A 26,232-nucleotide genomic window follows, 5' to 3' on the forward strand; every position below is an offset into this window, starting at 1 on the left:
TATCTTTCCTCTCAACCCCATTCTCGTGCCTTCTCCCCATAGCCTCTGACAAACTTTAATTAATTATGTGAATCAAAAAACAGTTTGGGAAAAGCAGATACCTGGTTCAATCCATCAGGGTCCGTGTGGTCCAATGTCTGGTTTGCAAACTCCAGAAGCTCCTCTGAACTCTCCAAAGCCTTGGTACATACCGTCAGTTGGTTCTGATGTGGAGTGGGGTACAAAATAATTGTCAATGAGGGATCCAGAATAATCTGTAACTCAACATATCAGGCAAACACATCGGTCAGGACTTAAGTGAACTGCCAAGACCACAGATAGAAGAGACAAAATTAGCGTTAAGTAGGTAGTGTAGATCCTATTCTGACATTTTACCAGAATACATACTTCTAAGCTATAATGTTCCTCACAGTTTTCATGGATCACAACTGAATTCTAGTGGGTATCAGCTTGATGAAACTCAACTTCAACTTGGTTTGGATGCAGAGGAGCGAGACAACACAGAGAAGTGATTGAAAATCGAAAGAAACTGCCACAGATTTTGGATATCTGATGCAAAGTGTAGTTCGACAACAGTGGTTTGCAGCTCCAGAGCACCATAAGTCAGAGTTCCTGGCTCTATTGGTTCAAGCGAGTCCACGTAACTGGATGAATAATCAGATTGACAATTAAACAAAGTCTTGCTGAAAACCACCTGTGTATCAACAACTTGCTTCAGGGTTGGTTTTCACTGCCACATTCTGGAGTAAAGAAATAATGGCATATTTGTAGCTCCCTATTTGTAAACCATGTAAACATCTGGTAGTTTAGAAATAAAGAGTTCCAGTGATCTATAGCCTGGCACAGCTCTTCGTACGAGAGAAATATTGCTGGAGTCTAGAAACAATCATTAAACCCACTGTTTTCTCACTGGTCAAGACATTGTGGCGCCGAATTGTAATTGTTTGGGAAGGAATGTTACATGCTGTGAAATCAAACCGCAGAAGGATTAAGAAGCAATGGAGACAGAATGCATTCGAGTTTCCATTGTTCCAATCAATAGAATCCTTTATTCAGCATTAGTTTGGCTCAGTACTTGCATTTTTCCTTCAAAGTTGAATCACAAAAACCAGCCTGAAGCATACAAGCAATTTACCCGAGGATACACCACTGTTCCTTGTGTCAACTTTTAAAATGAGGTTTACACAGACATACATCTACCCGAAACGTCACCTATTTCTTTTTTCCAGAGATGCTACCTGAGCTGCCGAGTTACTCCAGCTTTGTGTCTATCTTTGGTGTAAACCAGCACCTGTAGTTCCTTTCTACACATTTTATTTACCCATGTAAGTGGCTGTTAGAAATTACATACATTGGGAGATTTTCCCAATTTAAAAGGGTCTCAACTTGAAACACCACCCATCCCATCTCTCCAGAGATGTTGCCTGAGTTACTCCAGCATTTTGTGTCTATCTTTGGAATAGAAATAGCCTGGGCTGATATGCACTGCAATTGCATATTTTGCACTAGATGCCAAATTGATCCTTTAAGTTACCAGTTTCTGTCCATGAAGTGGATATAAATGCTTTTATCCCAATGCTGATCCATGCAAACTGTAGAATCCAAAAGGCAGAAAAGTTTACCATTCACAGTTCTGTATTGTTCAATGCCTGGGTGAGTGTGTCAGTTCCAAATACCCAAATGGTATTCGTGATCCCCTTAGATAGACACAAAAGGTTGGAGGAATGAATTAATACGTTTATTGGCCAAGTATTCACATACAAGGAATTTGCGTTGATGCTCCTCCTGCATGTGACAACATGACATACAGTGACAGTTAGGAATGAGACATTAATAATAAAACATTATTGACTCAGCGGGACAGGCAGCATCTCTGGAGAGAAGGATTGAGTGACATTTCGGGTCGAGACCCTTCTTCAGACTGGTTAGAATTAAGAGAAACAAGAGATATAGATGATAATGTGGAGAGATAAAGAACAATGGATGAAAGATGAAAGTACCCAGGGAGGGGGTCACCTTAATGTTTTGTCACAGACTGAGCCATGAGTGCAATACCACAATGTAGATAATGGTGGACTAAAATTTCCTAGATCACATATCGCGAATGGGCCGGCTCAAACACCGCGGCCCGGGGTGGTCTAAGCTGCCGTCCTCCAGTCCAGCACACGCAGCCGCTGGCCCGCGGCTGAACCCAGGACTCAGGTCACCGCCGCCAGAACGCCTTCCCAGCCCCCGGAGCACCGTTCCAGCCCCGAGCCGGATCGCCCTCACGTGAGTGCCGTTCCTCCCTCGGGCTGGGCCGCTCCGACGGGAGCGCCATTCCACCCTCGGGCTGGGCCGCTCCGACGGGAGCGCCGTACTTCCCTCGGGCTGGGCCACTCCGACGGGTCACAGCCCCTCACGGGAGCGCAGTTCCAGCCCCGAGCCGGTCCGCCCTCACGGGAGCGAGCCCAGGGCAAGTCCCGACTGGCTCTGCCTCCGGAGCCTCGAGGTCGCCAGCTCCGCCATTAGGCCTCAGCGTAGACGGAGGCAGAGAAGGGGGATACGACAAAAAAGTCGTATTCCCCCGAAAGGAGAGACAGCAAACCCCGTTTCACCCAGATCAGCAAAATAATCTTTGTCACTTTCATGTTCTGACACAGCTGAACCTTCTACCAACAAGATGCCCAACCAACCTGCAGTTCATATGTCTTGCTGGCTCGTTCCTGTTTGATCTTTGTCACCATGTTTTCCTTCAACTCATCAAGGATATTATACAGCGAGCTATACTCCACTTCCAGGTCTCCGAGAGCTCGCTCAGAATTATCCTGAGAAACAAAGAGGGCAGGTTGAAGGAAAGCAAATCACAAGGCATGAAATAATGGTCTGCAAGTTTAGATACAGACCGCATCTCCTCAACATAAAATCGAACAGGATGGAATCAGTATGGGTTCCCCACTGTATCCAACCTAACAGTTCAGGTGAATTAAATGTGAAAGGCACAACTATTGACTTTCATGAAGTCACCAGTGTCATCCCGGACTGTCAATACTGCAATTATGTTTTAACAATTGTGCTTCGCACGCCCACGCCATTCAGACAAATAGCACCCTGGCTGGGCAGTACAAACTGCAAGCTACTTTGTTTGAGATTCTATCCTTCAGATGTGAATTGCTCCAAGAACTACTCTGGCATCTTCGGTTGTGAGCAATGGTATTTCAAGTGGCTGTTATGCTGGCTTCTCCAGAATCCACGACAACTATCCCTCGTAAACCAGGTCCAAATACAAATTACTTTTGTTAAATATCTCTGCATTGATGTTGAATACCACAATATTCAAAGCACTTTCTTATCCACACGGATGTTACATCTCTCAAAACAACTCATGCCTGAACACACAGCAAATGTGCAGAGGCTGATCACTGCTTCAGACCTTGTTCAACGCAAGACGACATGGTGGCGCAGCGGTAGAGTTGCTGCCTTACAGCGACAGGGACCCGGGTTCGATCCCGACTGTAGGTGCTATCTGTACAGAGTTTACAGGTTCTCCCCGTGACCGTGAAGGTTTTCTCTGGGTGCTCTGGTTTCCTCCCACACTCCAAAGACGTACAGATTTGGTTATTTGGGTTTGGTAAAATTTTAAATTGTCCCTAGTGTGTGTAGGATAGTGTTGGTGTGCGGGGATCGCTGGTCGGCATGGACTCGGTGGGCCGGTTTCCACGCTGCATCTCTAAACTAAACTATTGATTAATTATTCAATAGTAGTGAGCATAATAACAGAGTCCCACACTGCCCTCAGCCTGAAATGCCAGTTTAATAAAATACACCATGGTCATCACTGCAGAGTTTTGTTTTTAATAAAGGTTTGTAATCTCTCCTCATATCTTGGATATCTTAAGAGCAATAATAATGAGCAACAAGCCAAGTTAATTCTTCCTTTCGCAGTCGTTTCGATATCAGGTGCAAAGAGACCAGCATCCCCATCCCAACATGGATTAAATGAGCATGGCTCTGGACACAATATGCACCATTCACTCACTAATCACAAGGGCCATTTGTTGCTCGTCTCGCTGTCCATATTTGAGGAATGGAAAAATGAAAGCTGCTTTTATGTTATAGCACGTCATGTGGCTGCGATTCCTGCAATGCTTCCCCTGCACTTGGCTAGAAGCTAAAAGCAAACTTGTCGGGTTTTGTTAAAGCTGGCAGCTTTACTCTTGAATCACAGCCACTTGGCCCTCGGTATCATGGGGGTCCTTGCACTTTACTTTATCTTTTCCATCAGCAAGTCCATTCGATTCCTCTCCCCCTCAATTAATGAAAGGGATGCATTCCTAGAACAGGTTACATTAAGCAAAATTTCAGAAATCAAAAGCGTGTTGTGGCCAACGCATTATGGATTATTTCAGTGCAGTGTATTTCTATGAATAGAAAGCAGCATGTTATTCACGTTAGTACAAAATAACTTTGTTAATTAAAAACACATACCCCGAAGTATCAACGACAATAAAGTGAAAATTCTTAAATCAACCATTTGCAAATCAAGTAACTCTTATAATTTTGCTGTTTCCTATGCATTCATAGTGTTAACATACTACATGGCAATAAACTCCACACTCTATTCTTAGGGCAAATTAATTTCTGGCAAATGTCACTCATATTTATGGTCACCAGTTTTGGACACCCCTCATGCGGAATTTTCACACACAGATTTTTTTTAAAAAAGGTTCAGGATATTTATAGTATGGATATTTAGAACAGTTATACATTTCAGATTCTGTAGAGAAGCAGAAATGGCCATTCCTCATTTGGTTAACTTCTTTGGCATAGTCACTACCCTCAGTGAATGTACATAGCCAACATCGAGTATGAACCGTTCCGTACAGTTGGAACACTTGAAGCCCGAGGGATGGTTGCTGGTTAAGGGGTGAATAAACGGAGTTTAATGAGCAAATAGAATACGTTGAAATATAAATCTGTCGCTGCTATCCATTATCCTGTTCAGGTATATCATCACAAAGCCAACACACATAAACACTTCACACATACAAAGCCATCACACATCAAGCTTGGCTGAAAGCTCATGAAGAGTTCAATAGGCAGCTCATTGTAAACATGGAGTTGAAAGAACTAGAGCTACCTCAACATTCTTCAGGGTTTGCTGTAGCAGGTAGACAAAGTTCTGGACCTCTTCATTTTTCACAGCCAGTGTAGTTATAATCTTCCTTAAACACATCTGAGGAAGGTTAAGTGAAGGTTAGAACTGGAGAAGAATACTGTAAACTCATTACAATTTTCTTTTCTCCGGTGAAAACTCATAATCCACATCTCTTAAAAGAATTGTTTACAGAAGTATGGGATTACTTTTTATGAAGAGTCTTTAATAATGTTTTACCCCACCCACATTGATTTTGATATCTAGTTATAATTCAACCATAATGTTATGATTTATCTTCTCAACACTGACATCCTTCACATGGACTTGGTCCAATTACCTTGGTTTCATAACAAACAATGCTGCACATGGTTAGATGGTTTACTTTGCTGTTGCGACCCGTGAAGGACACCAGTGTTTGCATGACCAAGCTAAATTTAAAGTTGGCAAAATGCTTTGGGGAAAAAAAAAGACATTAATAATTCAAATACTGCCTAGCGAGATTGAGGTGGTAAATTTAATCCTTCATGAGCGAACAGCGTGAAGCATTCAAGAGCTTCAGGTGCTGTTTTACCATCTAAAAAATGGCCTGTAATGATTCATGAGGGCTTGTTCCATGGAATCTGCCAAAATTTTTACTATCATTAATTGGACTTTATCTTGCACTAAATGTTATACCATTTATCCTGTGTCTGTACACTGTGGATGGCTTGATTGCAGTAATGCACAGTCTTGTTGTTGACTTGATAGCATGCAACAAAAAGCTTTACATTGTACCTCGTGACAATAAATTAAACCCAAACTAAACACAACTGAGATGACACAGTGCAGCCTATAGGGAATTTCAAGGTCGTAAGGCCCATCACATACTAATAATCCACATCATAACAAAAACAATTCCTCCATAACTGGGAGAGTTGATTAGAATGTGGGGAGAATAAGGAAAAGCGGGATTAATGTAAACAAGTGGCTGATGGTCAAGGGAGCCGATTCTCTGCAGAGATAGATAGATTCTTGATTAGTACGGTTGTCAAGGGTTACGGGGAGAAGGCAGGAGAATGGGCTTAGGAGGGAGAGATAGATCAGCCATGATTGAATGGCGGAGTAGACTTGATGGGCTGAATGGCTTCATTCTGCTCCTATCACTTTGACCTCTGCCGCAAAATGACTGCTCTGTAACTAAATATTACCCAAGCCTTTGAAGACTAAAGTTTGTATTATTTATTTTGAATAAAATGGTCTTCATGGAATGTCACTGGCAAGCCAGAATTGATTGTCCATCCAAAACTGATCTCAAGCGTGGGGACAAGACACCTTCATGAACTGGTTATGGATTCGGTGTAGACATTTCCACAGTTCTGCTTGTTGATTCAATGACGAAAGAGCAACTATACATTTCAACCTCAGGATAGGTGGTGAATTGAAGGAGCTTACAGACGCAGCAGCTTGTATTTGCTATCTTTTTCCCATCTCAGTGGCGACGTTCTTGGTTTTGGCAGGTCCCTTGAATCATTGCAGGTCATTTTTTAGATGGGACACACTGAAGCTCTAGCACACCTTTCACGAAGGAGTAGATGTTTACACTGGAGAATGAGGCTTTGTTGAACTTTTAATATTATTGCATGCAGCAAAGTTATACACCCCACTCTGGTTTCAGCCGGTGGGTGGAAAGGACACTGGGAAAAACAGGAAGCAAGACTTCTAGTACGCAATCCACATGCTTTCCCGTTCTACTGTGACGCATGTTGGATGGTTAGGTTTCCGATCAGGCTTTAATGGCAGTAACTTTCAGTGATGATAATGTCAATTCATTTCAATGGTAGTAGCTAGATAAGAATCATGCAGCAGAACTTGCCCACACCGACTGACATGTCCCATCTACTCACGCCCCACCTGCTTGTGATTGGCCCATATCCCTCTAAACCTATCCTATCCATATATCTTTTTTAATGTTTCTTAAATGTTGGGACAGTTCCAGCCTCAACTAGCTCATCTGGCAGCTCGTTCTATACACCCACCACCTTTTGTGTAAAAATGTTATCTCTCAGGTTCCTATTAAATCTCCCCCCCACCCCCCTCACTTTAAACCTTTGTTCTCTGGTTCTTGATTCCCCTAAGCTTGGCAAGAGACTGTGCATTTACCTGATCTACTCCTCTCATGATTTTGTACACCTCTATATGTTCATCCCTCATGCTCCTGTGCTCCAAAGAATAGTCCTAGCCTGCTCAACCTCTCCCTATAGCTCAGTTGGTGAGCTAGTTAGTTGGTGAGGCCACTCTAAATGTGGCCTCACCAACGCTTTTTTGGAAATTATTATGAGCTCACCATTTAATACGGTAAACTTCAATATGTGGGTACAGACTAGCAAATTATCCAAGGGTCAAACGTAAAAGAATCCCATTTCTAAATACACAATGAAAGGATAGCCATTGATGAAGAAGGAAAGTTAATTCTCTGCCATTATACATCTGAGGTTACTGATCTTCATTATAAAACAAACATCTTCTCTGAGTTTAGTATGCCTAGCATGAGGGGAATTTTAGCATCTTGGTTCCCATTAAATTAAATTAGAAAAAGACAACATTTAAAAGACATTCTTTCTTTATTTATTTTCTTTAAAAAACTTTAAAAAAATTGAAGCTATGTAAGAACTCTGTAACCAATTTGTCGTTTATTACTATCTGTACATATGCTTGCAATAAAAATATTAAAAAACACAAAAAAAACATTTGGAATGGATAGGAAAGATTTAATGTAGATGTGTAGATGGGGCATCTTGATTTGCATGGGCATATTGGGCCAAAGGGCCCGTTTCCATGTTGTATGTCTTTCTTCCTCCACCCATGCAATAAATGAAAATGAAGGAAAAATATTGGTAAAACCAAATTTCATTCAGGGCCTATTCCATTGGCCCTGAATGTTCCATTGTTTAAAAAGGGTTCTAAGAGTAAACCTAGCAATTATAGGCCTGTTAGTTTGACTTCAGTGGTGGGCAAATTAATGGAAAAGATACTTAGAGATAATATATATAAGCATCTGGATAAACAGGGTCTGATTAGGAACAGTCAGCATGGATTTGTGCCTGGAAGGTCATGTTTGACTAATCTTCTTGAATTTTTTGAAGAGGTTACTAGGGAAATTGACGAGGGTAAAGCAGTGGATGTTGTCTATATGGACTTTAGTAAGGCCTTTGACAAGGTTCCTCATGGAAGGTTGGTTAAGAAGGTTCAACTGTTGGGTATAAATGCAGGAGTAGCAAGATGGATTCAACAGTGGCTGAATGGGAGAAGCCAGAGGGTAATGGTGGATGGTTGTTTGTCGGGTTGGATGCAGGTGACTAGTGGGGTGCCTCAGGGATCGGTGTTGGGTCCTTTGTTGTTTGTCATGTACATCAATGATCTGGATGAAGGTGTGGTAAATTGGATTTGTAAGTATGCAGATGATACCAAGATAGGGGGTGTTGTGGATAATGAAGAGGATTTCCAAAGTCTACAGAGTGATTTAGGCCATTTGGAAGAATGGGCTGAAAGATGGCAGATGGAGTTTAATGCTGATAAATGTGAGGTGCTACACCTTGGCAGGACAAATCAAAATAGGACGTACATGGTAAATGGTAGGGAATTGAAGAATACAGTTGAACAGAGAGATCTGGGAATAACCGTACATAGTTCCTTGAAGGTGGAATCTCATATAGATAGGGTGGTAAAGAAAGCTTTTGGTATGCTAGCCTTTATAAATCAGAGCATTGAGTATAGAAGCTGGGATGTAATGTTAAAATTGTACAAGGCATTGGTGAGACCAAATCTGGAGTATGGTGTACAATTTTGGTCGCCCAATTATAGGAAGGATGTCAACAAAATAGAGAGAGTACAGAGGAGATTTACTAGAATTGTTGCCTGGGTTTCAACAACTAAGTTACAGAGAAAGGTTGAATAAGTTAGGTCTTTATTCTCTGGAGCGCAGAAGGTTAAGGGGGGACATAATAGAGGTCTTTAAAATGATGAGAGGGATAGACAGAGTTGATGTGGATCAGCTTTTCCCTTTGAGAAAAGGGAAGATTCAAACAAGAGGACATGACTTCAGAATTAAGGGACAGAAGTTTAGGGGTAACATGAGGGGGAACTTCTTTACTCAGAGAGTGGTAGCGGTGTGGAATGAGCTTCCAGTGGAAGTGGTGGAGGCAGGTTCGTTGGTATCATTTAAAAATAAATTGGATAGGCATATGGATGAGAAGGGAATGGAGGGTTATGGTATGAGTGCAGGCAGGTGGGACTAAGGGAAAAAAGTTGTTCGGCACGGACTTGTAGGGCCGAGATGGCCTGTTTCCGTGCTGTAATTGTTATATGGTTATTCATTAGCTTTGCAAGTAGTCACATCCAACTCATTTAAGTATCCATTTTTTTCATCACTGATGCAAAAATGCGGATGCTGAAAGGAATTAAGGGGTTATGGAAATGTGTGCTGGAATGAATGGAGGATCAGCCATTATTTTAAGGAATGTTGGACTAGACACAAAGGGCAATGGGACCAGTTTCTTGTGCCCTTGGAATGCTTAAAAACTACTCCATGCTCTGAAGGCTTAGGTTCACCTGCATCTTTGCAGCATGTTGCCAAAACTCACTATCTAGACTGGCCACCCAAGGGCTAAAATATGCCCTTATATCTGTATCATATTCTCCTTTGGTTGATGTAGGAGCAACTGTATCTGCCAGTTGACATGTAATACAGTTTTTACTTACACCTTTTGCAAAAATCACATTGAGCAGCAGGGAGAAAAAAAATTGTCCAAACATAATGTGCAAAAACATGTGAGGAATAGATCAGGTAAACGCAGAGTCTCTTGCCCAGAGTGGGGGAATCGAGAACCAGAGGACACAAGGTTTAAGGTGAAGGGGGAAAATTTTTATAGCAATCTGAGGGGTCATTGTTTCACCCAAAGGGTGGCGGGTGTATGGAACTAGCTGTCGGAGGACATAGTTGAGGCAGGGACTATGGCAATGTTTAAGAAGCAATTAGACAGGTACATAGACAGGACAGGTTCAGATGGATTAGGGTCAAACACAGGCAAGTGGGACTAGTGTGGATGAGACATGTAGGTCGGTATGAGCAAGTTGGGCCGAAGGGCTTGTTTCCATACTGTATGATCATGACTATTGGAAGACCAAACAGAGCAGGATAGAGGGGCTGAGTGGTCTCCTGCTACACTAACCTGGGTATTTAAATACCGATAACACTGCCCTTTAGTTGCTCCCACTGAGCAAAAACAAAATGATATTACTTAGAGTTCCCATGGTCCCTGTATTTCATAAATTCATGTGATAGGAGCAGAATTAGACCATTCGGCCCATCAAGTCTACTCCGCCATTCAATCATGGCTTAAAGAGCACTCTTTTAGAAAGGAGATGAAGAGGAACTTCTTTAGTCGGAGGGTAGATAATCTGTGGAACTCATTGCCACAGAGGGCTGTGGAGGTCAGGTTTTTAAGGTAGAGATGGACAAATTCTCGATTAGAACAAGTGTCAAGGGTTATGGGGAGGCAGGAAAATAGGATTAGGAGGCAGAGATCAGCCATGAATGAATGACGGGTAGACTCGATGAGCCAAATGGCCTAATTCTACTCATATAACTTGTGAATGGGGTCTATCTCTCCCTGCAAACCCTCCTAATTTGAGGTATTATAAACCACAGAAAATCTGGGTTAAAATCATTAACTGCTATTTATTTCAAATCATCATTTCATTAGAAGAGTCAGTTTATCACAAGATCATAAGTGATAGGAGCAGAACTAGGCTATTCGGCCCATCAAGTCTACCCCATCATTCAATCATGGCTGATCTAGCTCTCTCTTCCAAGCCCAATTTAATTGCAGATTTTGAAGAAGGATTACACCAATTTGGTATTATTCCGTTGTGATATTACTGCTCTGTATGCTACCACTAAGCATTATCTTCTCTAACTTTTTGTTACAGACAACTTCTGCCTCCCTTGTTCTCTGCCTGATATTTAGGCCCAATTCTCCCCTTGGTGAGTGGGAAGCCTGGAAATGACATTAGAAAACACCCCTTTAAATCCTAGAGCTCTTACTTGTTTTTTCTGGGGGGGGGGGGGGGGGGGGCTGTAGCAAAAGCCTGCAGTTCAGGCCTTTCAGGCAATGATACCAAGTGACTTTGTTGCCTCAATTTACATCTAGGGATGGAGCAAGCCCAATTATCCCCTTATTTACATACAACATAACTGGTGTACTGTTAGCCTACACATCCAAGGCAGCCTACAGAATTCCAGGAAGGGCAGAATTCAAGCTCATTTAGATCAGTCCACAACAGAAATATTCAATAGATTAAAAAAATCCCAGCATAATGTCAGAAACAATGCTGATAAACCCATGCAATGTTTCAGTAATTCGGATGCCTCTCAGCCATTTTGGTCATGAAATTCTGATTAGGTTGCAAATATAATCATATTTATAAACTGGACCGACTGTAAGGAGCCGCCGGTGAAGTGCTCAAGTGTTCAGTTCTGGGGGGGGGGGGGGGGGCACGGGAACTGGGCCAGAAGCAATGCTGACACTCATTTCAAACGCAGACCTCAACAATCACAAGATGCAACTTGTTCAAGAAGGAACTGCAGATGCTGGAAAATAGAAGGTACACAAAAATGCTGGAGAAACTCAGCGGGTGCAGCAGCATCTATGGAGCGAAGGAAATAGGCGACGTTTTGGGCCGAAACCCTTCTCCAGCATTTTTGTGTACCCACAAGATGCAACTTGTTACTTAACTGCACCAAGTTTAAAAAAAAAACACACATAAATGCAAGGCATTTAAATATACAACGTATAAACAACTGGCTTATAATAAGCCACAAATAAAATATCAATGCACCAAACAGTTGTGCAAATGTATCCACGTTTAGAACAGTCTGTAGCCGACCTATTAAAGCAATGTTTTATAATCTCCTCTCCCATTTTGGAACCCTGGTCTACACATTGAAATAACCCCAGTTCCTATCGATATCTAGATTAGTTTTTACATTTGCATTCTCTCGTTAAACCACAGAAATAAAGGTCACGGAATGTTTTTGAAATGTATTTCGTGCTGCAGCATTAAAATAGGTACAGCCTTGGATCAGGTCAATTTCATTCCCTTCAACCCAACCCCAGCCCCAACTCTGCAGGTTAAAGCCATCCCCTTGCAGGTGCAACATTGTTCCTTTCTAAATGTTACCTTGTTGTGATCTGCCATTGCGAAACCTCCACTGGGATTCATTCTCCGCTTCTTTAAGGTTGCACTGATTGCAAGAACATTGCTCTTGCTTATTTCTGCAAACCTCGCCTTTTAATAGAGCGAACAAAGCACCGGGACTGACTGGTAAAGAAAGAGAGGGAGAGGGAGGGGGGCCTAAACTACACAGCTCCACTCCGGCTCTGCGCAACAGCAGAACGTCTGAAAGCGGATTGTGGGATTTGTAGGAGCTTTGTGGGATTTTAACTGTGGCCACGGAGCCGCAAACATCTCCAGGGCTGCAGCTGCACATGGGGATTGGGATTCTTTTTTAAACACAACAAACACTCTCTCAGTTCGCCTCTCAAAGAGGCAAAATGTTTTTTTTAAAGAGACACACTGATGTCAGTGCCTGTGCTGTAGTTCACGGTGCAGAGGAAGGCGGCCTCCACTCAATGGGACTTAGCTCCATACCCATTCCACATCCATCCCTGCCGTCCTCCCGTAACCCCAGCCTGACGCTAGTCTCGTCACCTTCACCCCCTCTTCCCTCTCTCTCTGTCTCTCTTCCTTCCCTCTCTCCCCTTTCTCTCTCCCTCTTTTCTCCCCGTCTTTCTTCCCCCCTTTCTTTCTTCCCTCCCTCTCCCCTTCTTTCTCTCTCCCTCTTTTCTCCATCTCTTCCCTTCTTTCTTCCCTCCTTCCCTTCCTTTCGTCCCTCCCTTTCTCCCCCTCTTCCTTCCCTCTCTCCTCTCCCTTACTCTCTTCTCTTCCCTATCTCCCCCACTTCCCTCCCCTTGCCTAGTCCCACTCCCTCCTATCTCTCGCTCTCATTCCCCCCTTTCTCTTTATCCCTCTCCCTGTCTGGCCCTACTCCCACCTACATTCTCTCTTTCCTCTCCTACCCTCGCCCCACCTATCCTACTCCTCCTGCCTGTCTCTAGTGCCACCCCCTCTCTCACTCCCTCCTTCCCCGGCTATCCCATCTCCCTCATTCCCATTCTCTCACGCTCCTCCGTGATAGCTCCTCTACTACAGTAGGCAGAGCAGATATGTCTGATAAGGCACATACATGGGAGGAATACATGGCCAAATTGCATCTATTTTAATGCACAGAGTGACTGGTGAGGCGGATGAAATAAAAGAGTGGTTCAGTGCATGTAAATATGATATTGATGCTATCAGAGAAATAGCTTTGGTTTAGATTTGATTAGAGATACAATGCTGAAACAGGCCCATTTGGACCAACGATCGCCTGTACACTAGAACTATCTAGGGACATTTTACCATTTTTACTGGTCAATTAACCTACAAACCTACACGTCTTTGGAGTGTGGGAGGAAACCGGAGCACCTGGGGAAAATCCAAATGGTTACAGGGAGAATATTCAAACTCCGTACAGACAGCAACGATAGTCAGGATCGAACCCGGGCCTCTAGCGCTGTAAGGCAGCAACGCTAACACTGCACCACTGTGTACCGAAAGGACAGAAGTGGTAACTTTACATTTCAAAACATAGTATGTTCAGGTGCTGGAGATGCAAAAGTGGGTAGTTGGGGATACTATTATAAATCATACATTCTATAAACGGGCCCTTCAGCCCACCATGGCAATGCTGACCATCGAGTACCTATCTCTGTTGGTCCTGTTGATAGAGTGGATGTTTCCGCTAGTGGGAGTATCTTGGACCAGACGGCACAGCCTCAGAATAAAAGGACCTACCTTTAGAAAGGAGATGAGGGGGAATTTCTTTCGCCAGAGGGTGGTGAATCTGTAGAATTCATTGCCATAGACTGTGGAGACTAAGTCTTTGTGTATATTTAAAGTGGAGACTGGCAGGTTCTTGATTAATGTTGTCAAAGGTTACGGGAAGAAAACAGGAGAATGTGTTTGAAAGAGAAAGATAGATCAGCCATGATTGAATGGTGGGTATTTTTAGTTAATTGGTCTCTGTCAATTCTTTTCAGTGTGCAGGGAGTGGATGAGAAAGTGAGATAACATAGAACTAGTGTGAACAGGTGATCGGTGGTCAGCGTAGACTCGGTGGGCCGAAGAACCTATTTTCATGCTGTATCTCTAAACGACACTAAACCGAACCTCAATTAAATCCCCCCTCAGATTCCTCTGTTCTAATGGAAATAAGTCCAGCCAACCCAGTCCCTCCTCACAACTGAAACATCAATGTAAAATCCTGGTGAATCCCTTCTGCATTTCTCTCCAGGACAACAAAGTCCCACCTATAATGTGGCCACCAGAACTACACACAATATTCCAGCAATGCCCAAACCAGTGTTTTATAAAAATGTAGATAGACACAAAAAGCTGGAGTCACTCAGCAACTCTGGAGAAAATAAATAGATGACGTTTCTGGTTGAGACCCTTTTTCAGAAGATAATAGAAACATAGAAACATAGAAACATAGAAAATAGGTGCAGAGCAGGCCATTCGGCCCTTTGAGCCTGCACCGCCATTCGATATGATCATGGCTGATCATCCAACTCAGTATCCCATCCCTGCCTTCTCTCCATACCCCATGATCCCTTTAGCCACAAGGGCCACATCTAACTCCCTCTTAAATATAGCCAATGAACTGACCTCAACTACCTTCTGTGGCAGAGAATTCCACAGATTCACCACTCTCTGTGTAAAAAATGATTTTCTCATCTTGGTACATCATGATTGGTGGTGGTCGGAGGGGCCGTAGGCGCAGAATGGCAGCCACGCTTCCGTCAGTCTGCCCCAGGGCAGCTGTGGCTACAGAAGTAGCTTACCACCACCAAGTGTGACTGAGGAGTGAATGAATAATGCAATGTAAAGCGCCTTGAGTATTAGAAAGGCGCTATATAAATCCCATCCATTATTATTATTATTATCATAATGATGTACCAAGATGTTCTTGCTTTAATTGTCTATGCCCTGGCTAATAGAGCCAGTAGTCTGAATTTTCTTCTTTATCACCCTATCAGCCCGTGCAAACACAGGCGGAGATCTTTGGACTAATACACCGAAGTCCCTATACAGAATGTCTCAGTACTTGCTAAGACCCTATCATTCACGGTAAATGTTCTTCTCTCATTTGACCTCCAAAATGAATCACTTCACACTGATCAGGATTCAATTTCATCTGTCATTGCCCTGCTGAAACTACTAGCTGATCATTATCATTCTGTAACCTAAGACTATCTTCTTCATTATCAGCAATACCGCCAATGTTCATGTCATCTGCAAACTTATTAATCAGCTCTCCTCTCCACCCTTTCTTTCTCCCAATCTACTTCCCCTCTTCCACTTTCATTATTTTCCTCCTCACGTTATCTCCCATTCCTTTCTCCACTGTCCCTCCTTTCCATGGACCCCTCTTCCACTCCATCCTTGCCCCATGCCTGTTCTTTCCCCTTGTGGTCTCCTCTCTTCCTTTCCTCTGTCCTGTTCCTTCTCTCCTCCCTTGCTCTGTTCTCTATTTTTCTCCCCCGCCCAATCTATCTTCCCTCGTCCTTTTCCCTCTCCCCTCGATAACGTTCTTCCACTACTCCCACCCCTTTCTCTTCCTTCTCCTCTCTCCTTTCTCTTTCCTACCTCTCTATTCCCCTTCTCATCCCTCCTCACCGTCACTCCCCATTCTTCATCTTTCTGCCCTCATGCCCTTTTCAGTTCCACTCCCCTTGCTTCCTCCGGCTTCCAACTAGCAGTAGAAAAGGTCTTCATTCAGAGAAAATCTCTAAATTAAATCACAAGTTATTTACAGTTTCCCATTATGTAAATGTGCATCAGCACAGAAACAAGCCCTTCGGCCCACAATGTCTATGCTGACCATGATGAGAAGATACCATAATCTCATTTTCCCATTCATATCCCACTGTTTCTGACTGGGTACAGACTACTATTTGCAAGCTTGAGAGAGTGTGACTCTCTGGGTAATCTTCCACCTTCCACCCTCCATAAACTTGAGTTAATCCAAAGCTGTGGTCAGTATCCTAATTTACACCAAGTTCTCCTCATCTCCGACCTGATTACACCACCAACAATTTCTTGATTTTAGCTTTCATCCTTGTTTTCTCTAGGCTTGCTCACCTACCTCTGCTCTGTCCCTACCTCTAGCTCTACATATCCCTGTTCTACATTTTTTTACCTTTGTGCATCATTGATTTATTTGTAGGAAGGAACTGCAGATGCTGGTTTAAACCGTGGATAGACATAAAGAAACTGGAGTAACTCAGCGGGATAGGCAGCATCTCAGGTGAGAAGGAATAGGTGGCATTTCGGGTCGAGACCCTTCTTCAGATTTTATTCACTCCACCACTGGCAGAGATGCTCTGAGTTCTTGAGGCTCTATGTCCACAACAGCAAGTTGATGGCTTTTCATTACTAGGGTGGGGAGGGGGGGGATGTGATTCATTACAGGGTGGGGGGGGGGGGGGGGGGGGGGGAGGGGGGGAGGAGAGGAGGAGAGGAGGGGATCAATGTTATTGAATAAAAACAAAATGCATGTGGTCAGCTTACTGGGAAATAATATTCACGATAAATATGAAAGGCTGATGCTGGTTTACACCGAAGATAGACACAAAACGCTGGAGTAACACAGCGGGACTGGCAGCCTCTCTGGAGAGAGGGAATAGGTGACGTTTCAGGTCAAGACCCTTCTTCAAACGGCAGACTCGGACTCCAGTCTGAAAAAGGGTCTCAACCTGAAATGTCACCCATCCCTTCTCTCCAGAGTTACTCCAGCATTTTATGTCTAAATATATATAATGTGGTGCATATTGGTTGGGACAATCAGGAGGTTCCCTTATACTGATATTGAGAAGATTCAGAAAAAAAATCTTTGGATTCCAATAGCATATCATGGGGGCCAGTAACAAGAAACTGCAGACCCAATGTCTTGACCTGAAACGTCACCCATTCTTTCTCTCCAGTGATGCTTCCTGTCCCGCTGAATTGCTCCAGCATTTTGTATCTACCTTCGATTTAAACCAGCATCTGCAGTTCTTTCCTACACATTGTTGACTGGTGTGGGCAAGTTGGGCCAAAGGGCCTGTTTCCACACTGTATCACTCTATGACTCTCTGACTCTGTATACACAAACTGAACTTTATTTTTCTCGTTTATTATATTGTTTACAGTGTACTATGTTTACATATTCTGTTGTGCTGCTGCAAGTAAGAATGTCATTGTTCGATCTGGGACATGAGACAATAAAGGGCCTGTCCCACGATGCGAATTCACCCAAGACCTCTCCCGAGTTAAAAAAAAAAATCAAACTCGTGGTAAGTACGTAGAATGTACGTAGCGGGTACGTCGGGGCTCGTGAACGTCTCATAGCGGCTCCTAACGCTAATGGCAGGTATTCGGGAAACGCGGTAAGTTCGTGAAACTCGTGAAGTTTTTTCAACAGTGTGAAAAATTTCCAAGAATAACAAGAATTTGATTTTTTTTTAACTCGGGAGAGCTCTTGGGTGAACTCGCATGTGGGACAGGCCCTTAAAACACTTGGCTCTTGACTCTTAGTGGTGTGTCTCAGCAGAGACACCTGGTGGAGTATATCAGCAAGCACACATTCAGTTGCTGAGGCTGGTAACCGTTCTTTGAATATCTCCCAACTTCTGCTAGTTGCCCTGAAATGACCCATTGCGATGCTAAGCATTGGCATGATGGTTTTGATTTATTTTTTTGATGGTCACTCAGAATGTTTTTCCATATAAAACCAGATATATTATTGTGGTTCAGCAGGATGTGAGCTGGAAAAAGTTCCAGAGAAAGTTCTAGAGAAAAAGTTCTAGAAAATGTTAGGAGGGTGCCAGAGAGAGGAGGAGGGAAATAAATGATAATTACAGATAATGGGAAGACAAGAATGTGTGTGAGGGAAAAGTGAAGAGGGAAAGGGACAGAAGAGAAAGTGGAAGTTAATTGAAAGTAAGACATACAAAATAGTCATTAATCTCCGAGATTTGGAAACTTTTTAAGATCCAACAGTAAAAGACTAAAAGTTGAAACATAAGATTATTAATGCCCCTGATCCACTTAGGAAACCTGAACGGAAACCTCTGGAGACTTTGCGCCCCACCCAAGGTTTCGGTGCGGTTCCCGGAGGTTTTTGTCAGTCTCCCTACCTGCTTCCACTACCTGCAACCTCCGGCAACCACCTGCAACCTTCGGGAACCGCACGGAAACCTTGGGTGGGGCGCAAAGTCTCCAGAGGTTTCCATTCAGGTTTCCTAAGTGGGACAGGGGCATTAGGATTTGGACATGCCAGAGGCAGAAAACATGTTCCCGATGTTGGGGAAGTCCAAAACCAGGGGCCACAGTTTAAGAATAAGGGGCAAGCCATTTAGAATGGAGACAAGGAAACACTTTTTCACACAGAGAGTTATGAGTGTGGAATTCTCTGCCTTGCAGGGTGGTGCTTTGGATAGTTTCAAGAGAAAGCTAGATAGGGCTCTTAAAGATAGCAGAGTCAGGGGATATGGGGAGAAAGCAGGACCGGGGTAATGATTGGGGATGATCAGCCATGATCACATTGAATGGCGGTGCTGGCTCGAAGGGCCAAACGGCCTACTCCTGCACCTATTGTCTATTGTCTATTGTCTAAAAGTTCACAAGAAGGGAGAAAATAAATGTTGAGAAAAAAACTTGCATGCATTATTGAAACAAATAGTCATAGTTTCCATGGATATATAAATAGCTAAAAGGCAGATTAAGTAATGGTTGGGGCTCTGTGGAACAAGGCTGGTGAATTAATAACAGGATATAAAAAATGGTAGATATGTTAAATCAATTCTTTGCTTGTCTTCATTGTGGAAGACATGACAAATATTCCTTAACAGCAGATGTTAGTTTAAAGGAACTGCAGATTCTGGTTTACACCGAAGACGTTCAAAGGTTCAAAGGTTCAAAGGTTATTTATTGGTCACATACACCTAGGTGTAGTGAAATGCTTCTTGCCAATGCAGCACATAAAGAAAGAATACAGACATAACATTAATAAGAGATTTAAACATAAAGAACATCCCCCCACAATGGCTCCCACCATGAGGGAAGGCACAAAGTCCAGTCCCCAACCCCAGTTCACCCATAGTCGAGCCAATTGAGGCCTCCACAGTTGCCTCTATGGAGGCCCGATGTTCCTGGCCGTTCTCGCCGGGTGATGGTGCTCCGGCGTCGGGAGAATCCTCACAGCGGCTTGGGACACCTGGAACGGCCGCTTCCGCACTGGAGGCCGCGGCTTCCAAAGCCAACAAGGCCGCGCCGGTTGGAGCTCCACTACTGGCGATCTTTTCACCAAGAGCACCTTTTCACCAAAATGTTGGGACAACTGAGCAGGTCAGGCAGCATCTCTGGAGAGAAGGAATAAGGTCATAAGATCATGTGCTAGGAGCAGAATTAGGCCATTCGGCCCATCTACTACGCCATTCAATCATGGCTGATTTATCTCTTCCTCCTAACCCCATTCTCCTACCTTCTCCCCGTAACCCCTATACTACTTAAGAATCTATCGATCTCTGCTTTAAAAATATCCGTTGACTTGGCCTCCACAGCCTCCTGTGGCAAAGAATTTCACCAATTCACCACTCTGAATAGGTGAATTTTTGGGTCACCTTTAACAACAGATGGGTTAGTTTCAATTATCAAGGAGGAAAGGTATAATTGGGAGTAAAAATCCCAATTACTAGAGATATTGTAATAGAGAGACTCACGGAGATAAAGGCAGACAAATGGCTGGGACCTAAGATAGACACAAAGTGCTGGAGTAATTCAACGGGTCAGGCAGCATCTCCAGAGAAAAAAAGAAGGGTGATGCTTTGGGTCGGAACCCTTCTTCAAACTCAGACCGTTCTTCAGGCTGGGACATGATGGACTCACCTGAGGTTTTTAAGGAAAGTGTCTATAGATACAGTGGACACGTTGGTTGAAAAAATTAAATGCTCGTTAAATTCCAGGAGGTTTCCAGAAAATTGGGAAGCAGCCAATGTGACTTCCCTCTTCATAAAGGGAGCGAGACAGAAAGCGGTGAACTAAAGGCCAGTTTGTTTAGTGACTATTGTTCGCAAGATCCTAGAACAAATAATCAAAGTGAAAATAACTAATCATTTGGGAAAGCTGAACATAATCAAAACCTAGTCGTCAATTGCCTTAAAAAACTGCACCATGTGAATTATTGGGGGTGTGTGAGATTCTTCAGCTTTCTATTTTTATTGTGATTTACTCCAATGATCCACCCCTCGATATGCCAAAAGGCAATTGACAGGGTGCCACATAATAAGCTGGTGTTGAAATGTTAAGATATTGGAGGATGCGTGTTAGCAAAGATTGAAAACTAGCTCTCACATAGAAAACAGAGTTAGAATAAATGGATTATTTTCAGGCTGGACCTATGTAACAAGCGGAGCTCCCAAGTATTAGTGAAGATAGACACAAAATGCTGGAGTAACTCAATGGGGCAGGCTTCATCTCCGAATAGAAGGAATTGGTGACGTTTCGGGTCGAGTGCGAAGAAGGGTTGCAACCTGAAACATCACTCATCCCTTCTATCCAGAGATGCTGCCTGTCCCGCTGAGTTAATCTAGCATTTTATGGTGTAAACCAGTATCTGCAGTTCCTTTCTACACATCCCAGATATTCGTTCTTGGCCCTTAATTATTTACTATGTATAAAGAGGAAGGAGCCAGCAGACGGAAGTGTGAGACTTCCAGAGAATAAGGCTAGTGAACTAATTTTACTTCGGAGTCACGTGAGTGACTACGTGAAGAACCCGCTCAGCGCGCAGGCGCGGCATTACGCCAGCAGTGCAACAGCGGCTGCAGCGGGAGTAAGCGCTCCCACTACAGAATGAAACGGACCGTCAGGTGAGTACCCTGAGGTCGGGTTTCTTTTACAGGGGAGCCTTTTTTCTGCTTGTGTTTTACAGGCAGAGAAAAAGGCTCTGGAACAAAACTGTCCCCCGTTCGAAGAGGAACGTTTTCCCGTCGGGGAGGGGGGCAGCAACAGGCGGTAGGAGCGTTTACCCGGTGTTCCTCTATTCCCCGACACCGTGCCGAGCTCAGCCCGCTAGTACCCGAGCAGCGGGCTGGATGCATAGCCACCCGAAGAGGCATCCGGCAGGTGTTCCCGATTTCGGACGGGACGTCTCTCCACCCGCACGGGGGGAGAGAGAGCCGCCTGAGCCGCTGGAGCGGCTCTCGGAGCAGGTGCCTGCGAGGCGTTGCTTGAGGGGCGCTCTTGCTACTACAAGGCACAAAAGCTCTAGAAGAAGGCGGTAGGAACAATTACCGGGCGCTCCGCTATCCCCATCACCGCGCCGAGCCCAGTCCCGCTAGTGCCTGAACTGCGGGCTGGATGTCTAGCCATCCGAACAGGCATCCGGCCGGTGGCGTCCGATTCGTCGGACGGGGACATGTCTCCACCTAAATGGAGGAGAGACAGCCGCCTGAGCTGCATCCAACAGCTATTGGAGCAGCTCCAACGAGATGCGCAGAAAGAGCGCTCTCGCGGAGGGAGGCCAGGCACCCCCTCCACAGTGTTCTGTACACTGCCCTCTGCTCCCTCATTACTGGAGGCTAGCATTGGTGACCAGGACTGGGCTGGTCTGGAACAGGGGCAGGCGGACAAATTCGGGAGTATGCCAGGGGTGCAGGAACAGGAAGAGCTGTTGGGTCTGGTGGACCGCTTTGTAGCAACCTCACGGGCTGGAGCACCGCTGGAACCAAGAATGGCGGCCAGCATCAACCATCTATCCAATAAACCATTACTGGAAAAGGTGCTCGCTGAGGTGCTGAAACAACACACAGCACCAGAAAACTGTGAGGCCCTCAAAGTAAAAAGTGTCAACAGCCAAATCTGGGGGCATGTGGGGTCACACATCCGGTCCCAAGAACTCAAGCTACAGCAGATCCTAAGGCTCCTGACGTCGGCCATCACAGCCTTTGCTCGTTCCGTGGAGACCACGGAGATGGATACCTGCCAGCAGGATGTGCTGGCATTAATGTGTACCACACAATTTGAGATCAACAATCTCCGGAGGGAAACATAAGACCTGCCCTCAATCCCAAATTTGCTGGCTTGTGTAAAGCCCCAGCTGCGGACGCGCTGCTCTTTGGGAAAGATCTCAATAAAAAACTGAAGGAGATGGAGGAAGCATCAAAAACCTTCGGCCTAATGAGGGCAGGCCCCGGGACGAGCAAACCAAGACCTCCGATACCCAAGCGGCAGCACCCCACGGCATCCACCAGTCGACGTCCGCAATATGGGACTGGTGAACGTTTGGGGTCCGCACATCATCCCCAAAGTTCTTTTTAGATCAGGGCCCGCAGCGGACCCTCTGGAAAATGCGCCTCCCCCCAACATCGCCAGCACGTCAGAACAGAACCTTCAGGAAAATGAAGAAACAGAATCGCCAATAACCATGGAGGTAGGTGGGTCTGGTCCCTACCAGCATATAGAGAATAAGGGTGCTTTATTAACAGGGGGGAGATTACACTTGTTTAAAGAAGCATGGGGTATGGTCACGAGTGACAAGTATATACTCAACAGCATTAGTGGATATAAAATACAATTCATGTCAGAAAAAACGCCGCCAGTTCAACATTGGCCCCAAAGGGTATTTCTCCCTCTGTCAAAGAGAAACGTGAGGGACAAGCTGAACTCGTGAGACTTATCACAAAGGGGGTCATCGAAAAGACCAAACATGAACCTTTGGAATTTGTATCGAATATATTCACTAAAACCAAAAAAGATGGTGGCTGTCGCATCATCATTGACTTAACATCACTAAACAAATTTGTTAAGTATATACATTTCAAAATGGAGACATTTGTTACTGCCAAACAACTGAATTCCAAAGGACACTTCATGGCAAGCATTTATCTTAAAGATGCTTACTATCTAGTACCCATATACAAGGATCATCGCAGATACCTAAAATTTATCTGGATGGTACAAAGCATTGCCCTATGGGCTAACTTCAGCCCCAAGATTATTCACCGAAATATTGAACCCAGCCATGGCAATACTAAGAAAACAAAAACATATTGTCATGGCATATTTGGATGATATTCTGATAGTAGGGAAAACGATGGAATTGGCTGTGGCAGCAGTATCAGCTACAAAACAGCTCCTCGAAACTCTGGGGTTCGTCCTACATCCAGATAAATCTGTTGAAGCCATCCACTATCATGGACTACCTGGGCTTCACAATTAACTCAGTCCATATGACTGTTACCTTGCCAAAGGCAAAAATGGTTGAATTAGCACAATCATGCAACAATTTAATGGTCAACGAGCGACCAACTATTCGACAAGTAGCAAGAGTAATTGGGGAAATGGTAGCAGCATTTCCGGCTACACAATTCCGACCTTTGCACTATCAAAAAATTTACTTTAGTTATTCAAACAGATGCCAGTGCTCAAGGCTGGGGAGCGACTAACTCCATATCCAGCACAGGTGGTAGATGGACTAACTTAGAGTCATAATTACTACTTACACTGGGCATTAACTATCTAGAGATGTTGGGCGCCTTTTATGGTTTAAAAGCATATGTATCTAATATGCAGCACTTGCATGTTCGGTTACAAATTGATAAATACTACGGTGATGGCTTATATTAACCATATGGGTGGCATAAAATCATTATCATGCGACAAATTGGTCAACATGATTTGGCAATGGTGTGTCGAAAGATATATTTGGCTATCAGCTACTTACCTACCAGGTAAGCTAAACACCCATGCCATGAAAAAATTAAACGCCTGGGTTGCAAGTTTGAACAGACCTTACCTGGAACTGGGATTGTCCAAACAAACCATCACCACCATGTCGGCATCCCTTCGAACATCCACCAAGTACTTAACCAGCATCAAAAAAGGGAGAAGTACTGCCAGGAAACAGGGACAACATACGCAACAGCCACAGCCACCAACATACTGGAGTTCCTGGCCTATCTACACCACGATGTAGGGATCAGCTACAGTGCCATCAACACAGCGCAGAGTGCTCTTTCTGCTTATCTCAAACCAGTGCCAGGACAACAGGCGATGGGATCCCATCCACTGGTGGTAAAACTGATGAAGGGCATTTACAATATCAAGCCCTAAGCCCAGGTATACCCATATTTGGGATATCAGTGTGGTCCTGACATATCTCAGGGAATGGCCACCAGCCAGATCCCTCGGCCTCGAGCAAGCTACACTAAAGACGCTCATGTTGATGGCACTTGTATCCGCTCAGAGAGTCCAGTCACTACACCTATTGCGACTGGACAACATGATCACAGCTCCAGACCAGATCTGTCGTTATCCAGCAACTGATCAAACAGAGCAGACCAGGAACACATAATCCAGTCGTGGCTTACCCACCAGAACCACGGTTATGTGCCATGACCCACCTACTATCCTACATAGACACAACCAAAATATTCGAGGGAGATGAAAAGCCTTGTGGGTCAGTCACAAAAACCTTATGGTCGGGTGACGAGCCAAACCATTGCGAGATGGCTCAAGCAGGTGCTAGAAACTGCTGGGATAAACACTAACATGTACAAATTTTATTCCACCAGGGCAGCATCCATGTCGACGGCTAAAGAATGGACATGCCTATAGACCACATCCTGGCTACAGCAGGATGGTGGGGGGGGGGAAAGACCGTTCAGAAATTTTATAATAAGCCGTTGGCAAAACCTGGTTTATTTGCAGTAAAGATTTACGAACTGCAAATATTTAATTTAAGCCCAGGGGAGCAACTTAATTCTTTGTTGTTATTGTTTAAAAAATACCATTGTGTTTTTCTACAAATAGACTCATTGGTTGATTACGATAACACTTCCTCCCTCAAGAACTTCGGCAGTGAGTGAAATGAAACTGTTACACGGTTTGAAATCACAGAGCTTTGAAATCTTCACGTAGTCACTCACGTGACTCCGAAGTAAAATAGTAAGATTAAACGAGAACTTACCAGTTTGAAGTTTGATCTGTATTTTATGAGGAGTTACGATGAGGGATTACGTGCCCTCCGCTCCCACCCTCATTATATGGATCAAACTAATAAATTGATGTCTCCTTATCTTTACTATGTTTACTTCAAATAACTGTGTCTATCTGTGATTCCACACCGCTGCTTGGAAGTATGCCGCGCCTGAGCGCTGAGCGGGTTCTTCACGTAATCCCTCATCGTAACTCCTCATAAAATACAGATCAAACTTCAAACTGGTAAATTCTCGTTTAATCTTACTATTATAGGTTATAAAGAAATGGCAGGGGGGAATGAAATGTAAGGTTGCCAATGGAATATAAATAGGTGGAAGGACATGTTGCTGTAAACACTCAGCAGGTCAGGCAACATCTGTGAAAAAGGATACTGTCCTCCTGATTAAACCTTATTGATTGCATGCCTTGTTGTCACCTTCCCCTCAGCTAACAATGTACCATTCTACATTTCCTTGATCATCGTCCCCTTTCATCTGTGTTTTCATACCTTACCCTTCCATATCTCTACGTCTTCCTCTTCCCTGACTCTCAGCGTGAAGAAGGGTCTCGACCCGAAATGTCACCCATTCCTTCTCTCCAGAGATGCTGCCTGTCCCGCTGAGTTACTCCAGTATTTTGTGTCTATTTAAAGGGAAAGAGAGTTAGCGTTTCAGGTTGGAGACCCCTTCATCAGAGCCATGAAGGAGTAAAATTAAATACATTTTCAGTTGGAGGGAATGTTTGGGATGGGCAGGCGGAACAAAGGGTTCTCTGAGAACAAATGTGGTAATTAGATGCTTCTTTGAATGAGTGCGAAGAAGTGTCTCAACACTAAACATCATCTAGCCATGCTCTCCAGAGATGCTGCCAGACCTACTGAGTTTCTCCAGTACCTTGTGTCCTTTTTTTGTAAACCAGTGTATGCAGTTCCT

The 26,232-nt window shown here is 44.1% G+C and overlaps 1 protein-coding gene across 1 annotated transcript in view; it reads right to left on the reverse strand.

Annotated features, from left to right (window-relative positions):
- Window positions 1-12,568, reverse strand: part of fsd1 (fibronectin type III and SPRY domain containing 1) — a 35,796-nt gene extending 23,228 nt beyond the window's left edge. The window contains exons 1-4 of the mRNA XM_033046596.1: window positions 12,356-12,568; window positions 5,120-5,215; window positions 2,676-2,807; window positions 102-203 (exon numbers count right to left, since the gene is read on the reverse strand). Of these exons, the coding sequence (XP_032902487.1) occupies window positions 102-203; window positions 2,676-2,807; window positions 5,120-5,215; window positions 12,356-12,397 (372 nt within the window). The 5' untranslated portion in view covers window positions 12,398-12,568. The remainder of the gene's footprint in view (window positions 1-101; window positions 204-2,675; window positions 2,808-5,119; window positions 5,216-12,355) is intronic.
- Between the last annotated feature and the right edge of the window lie 13,664 nt (window positions 12,569-26,232).

Source organism: Amblyraja radiata, chromosome 29 (genome assembly GCF_010909765.2).
Source record: "Amblyraja radiata isolate CabotCenter1 chromosome 29, sAmbRad1.1.pri, whole genome shotgun sequence".
NCBI classification, from domain to species: domain Eukaryota; kingdom Metazoa; phylum Chordata; class Chondrichthyes; order Rajiformes; family Rajidae; genus Amblyraja; species Amblyraja radiata.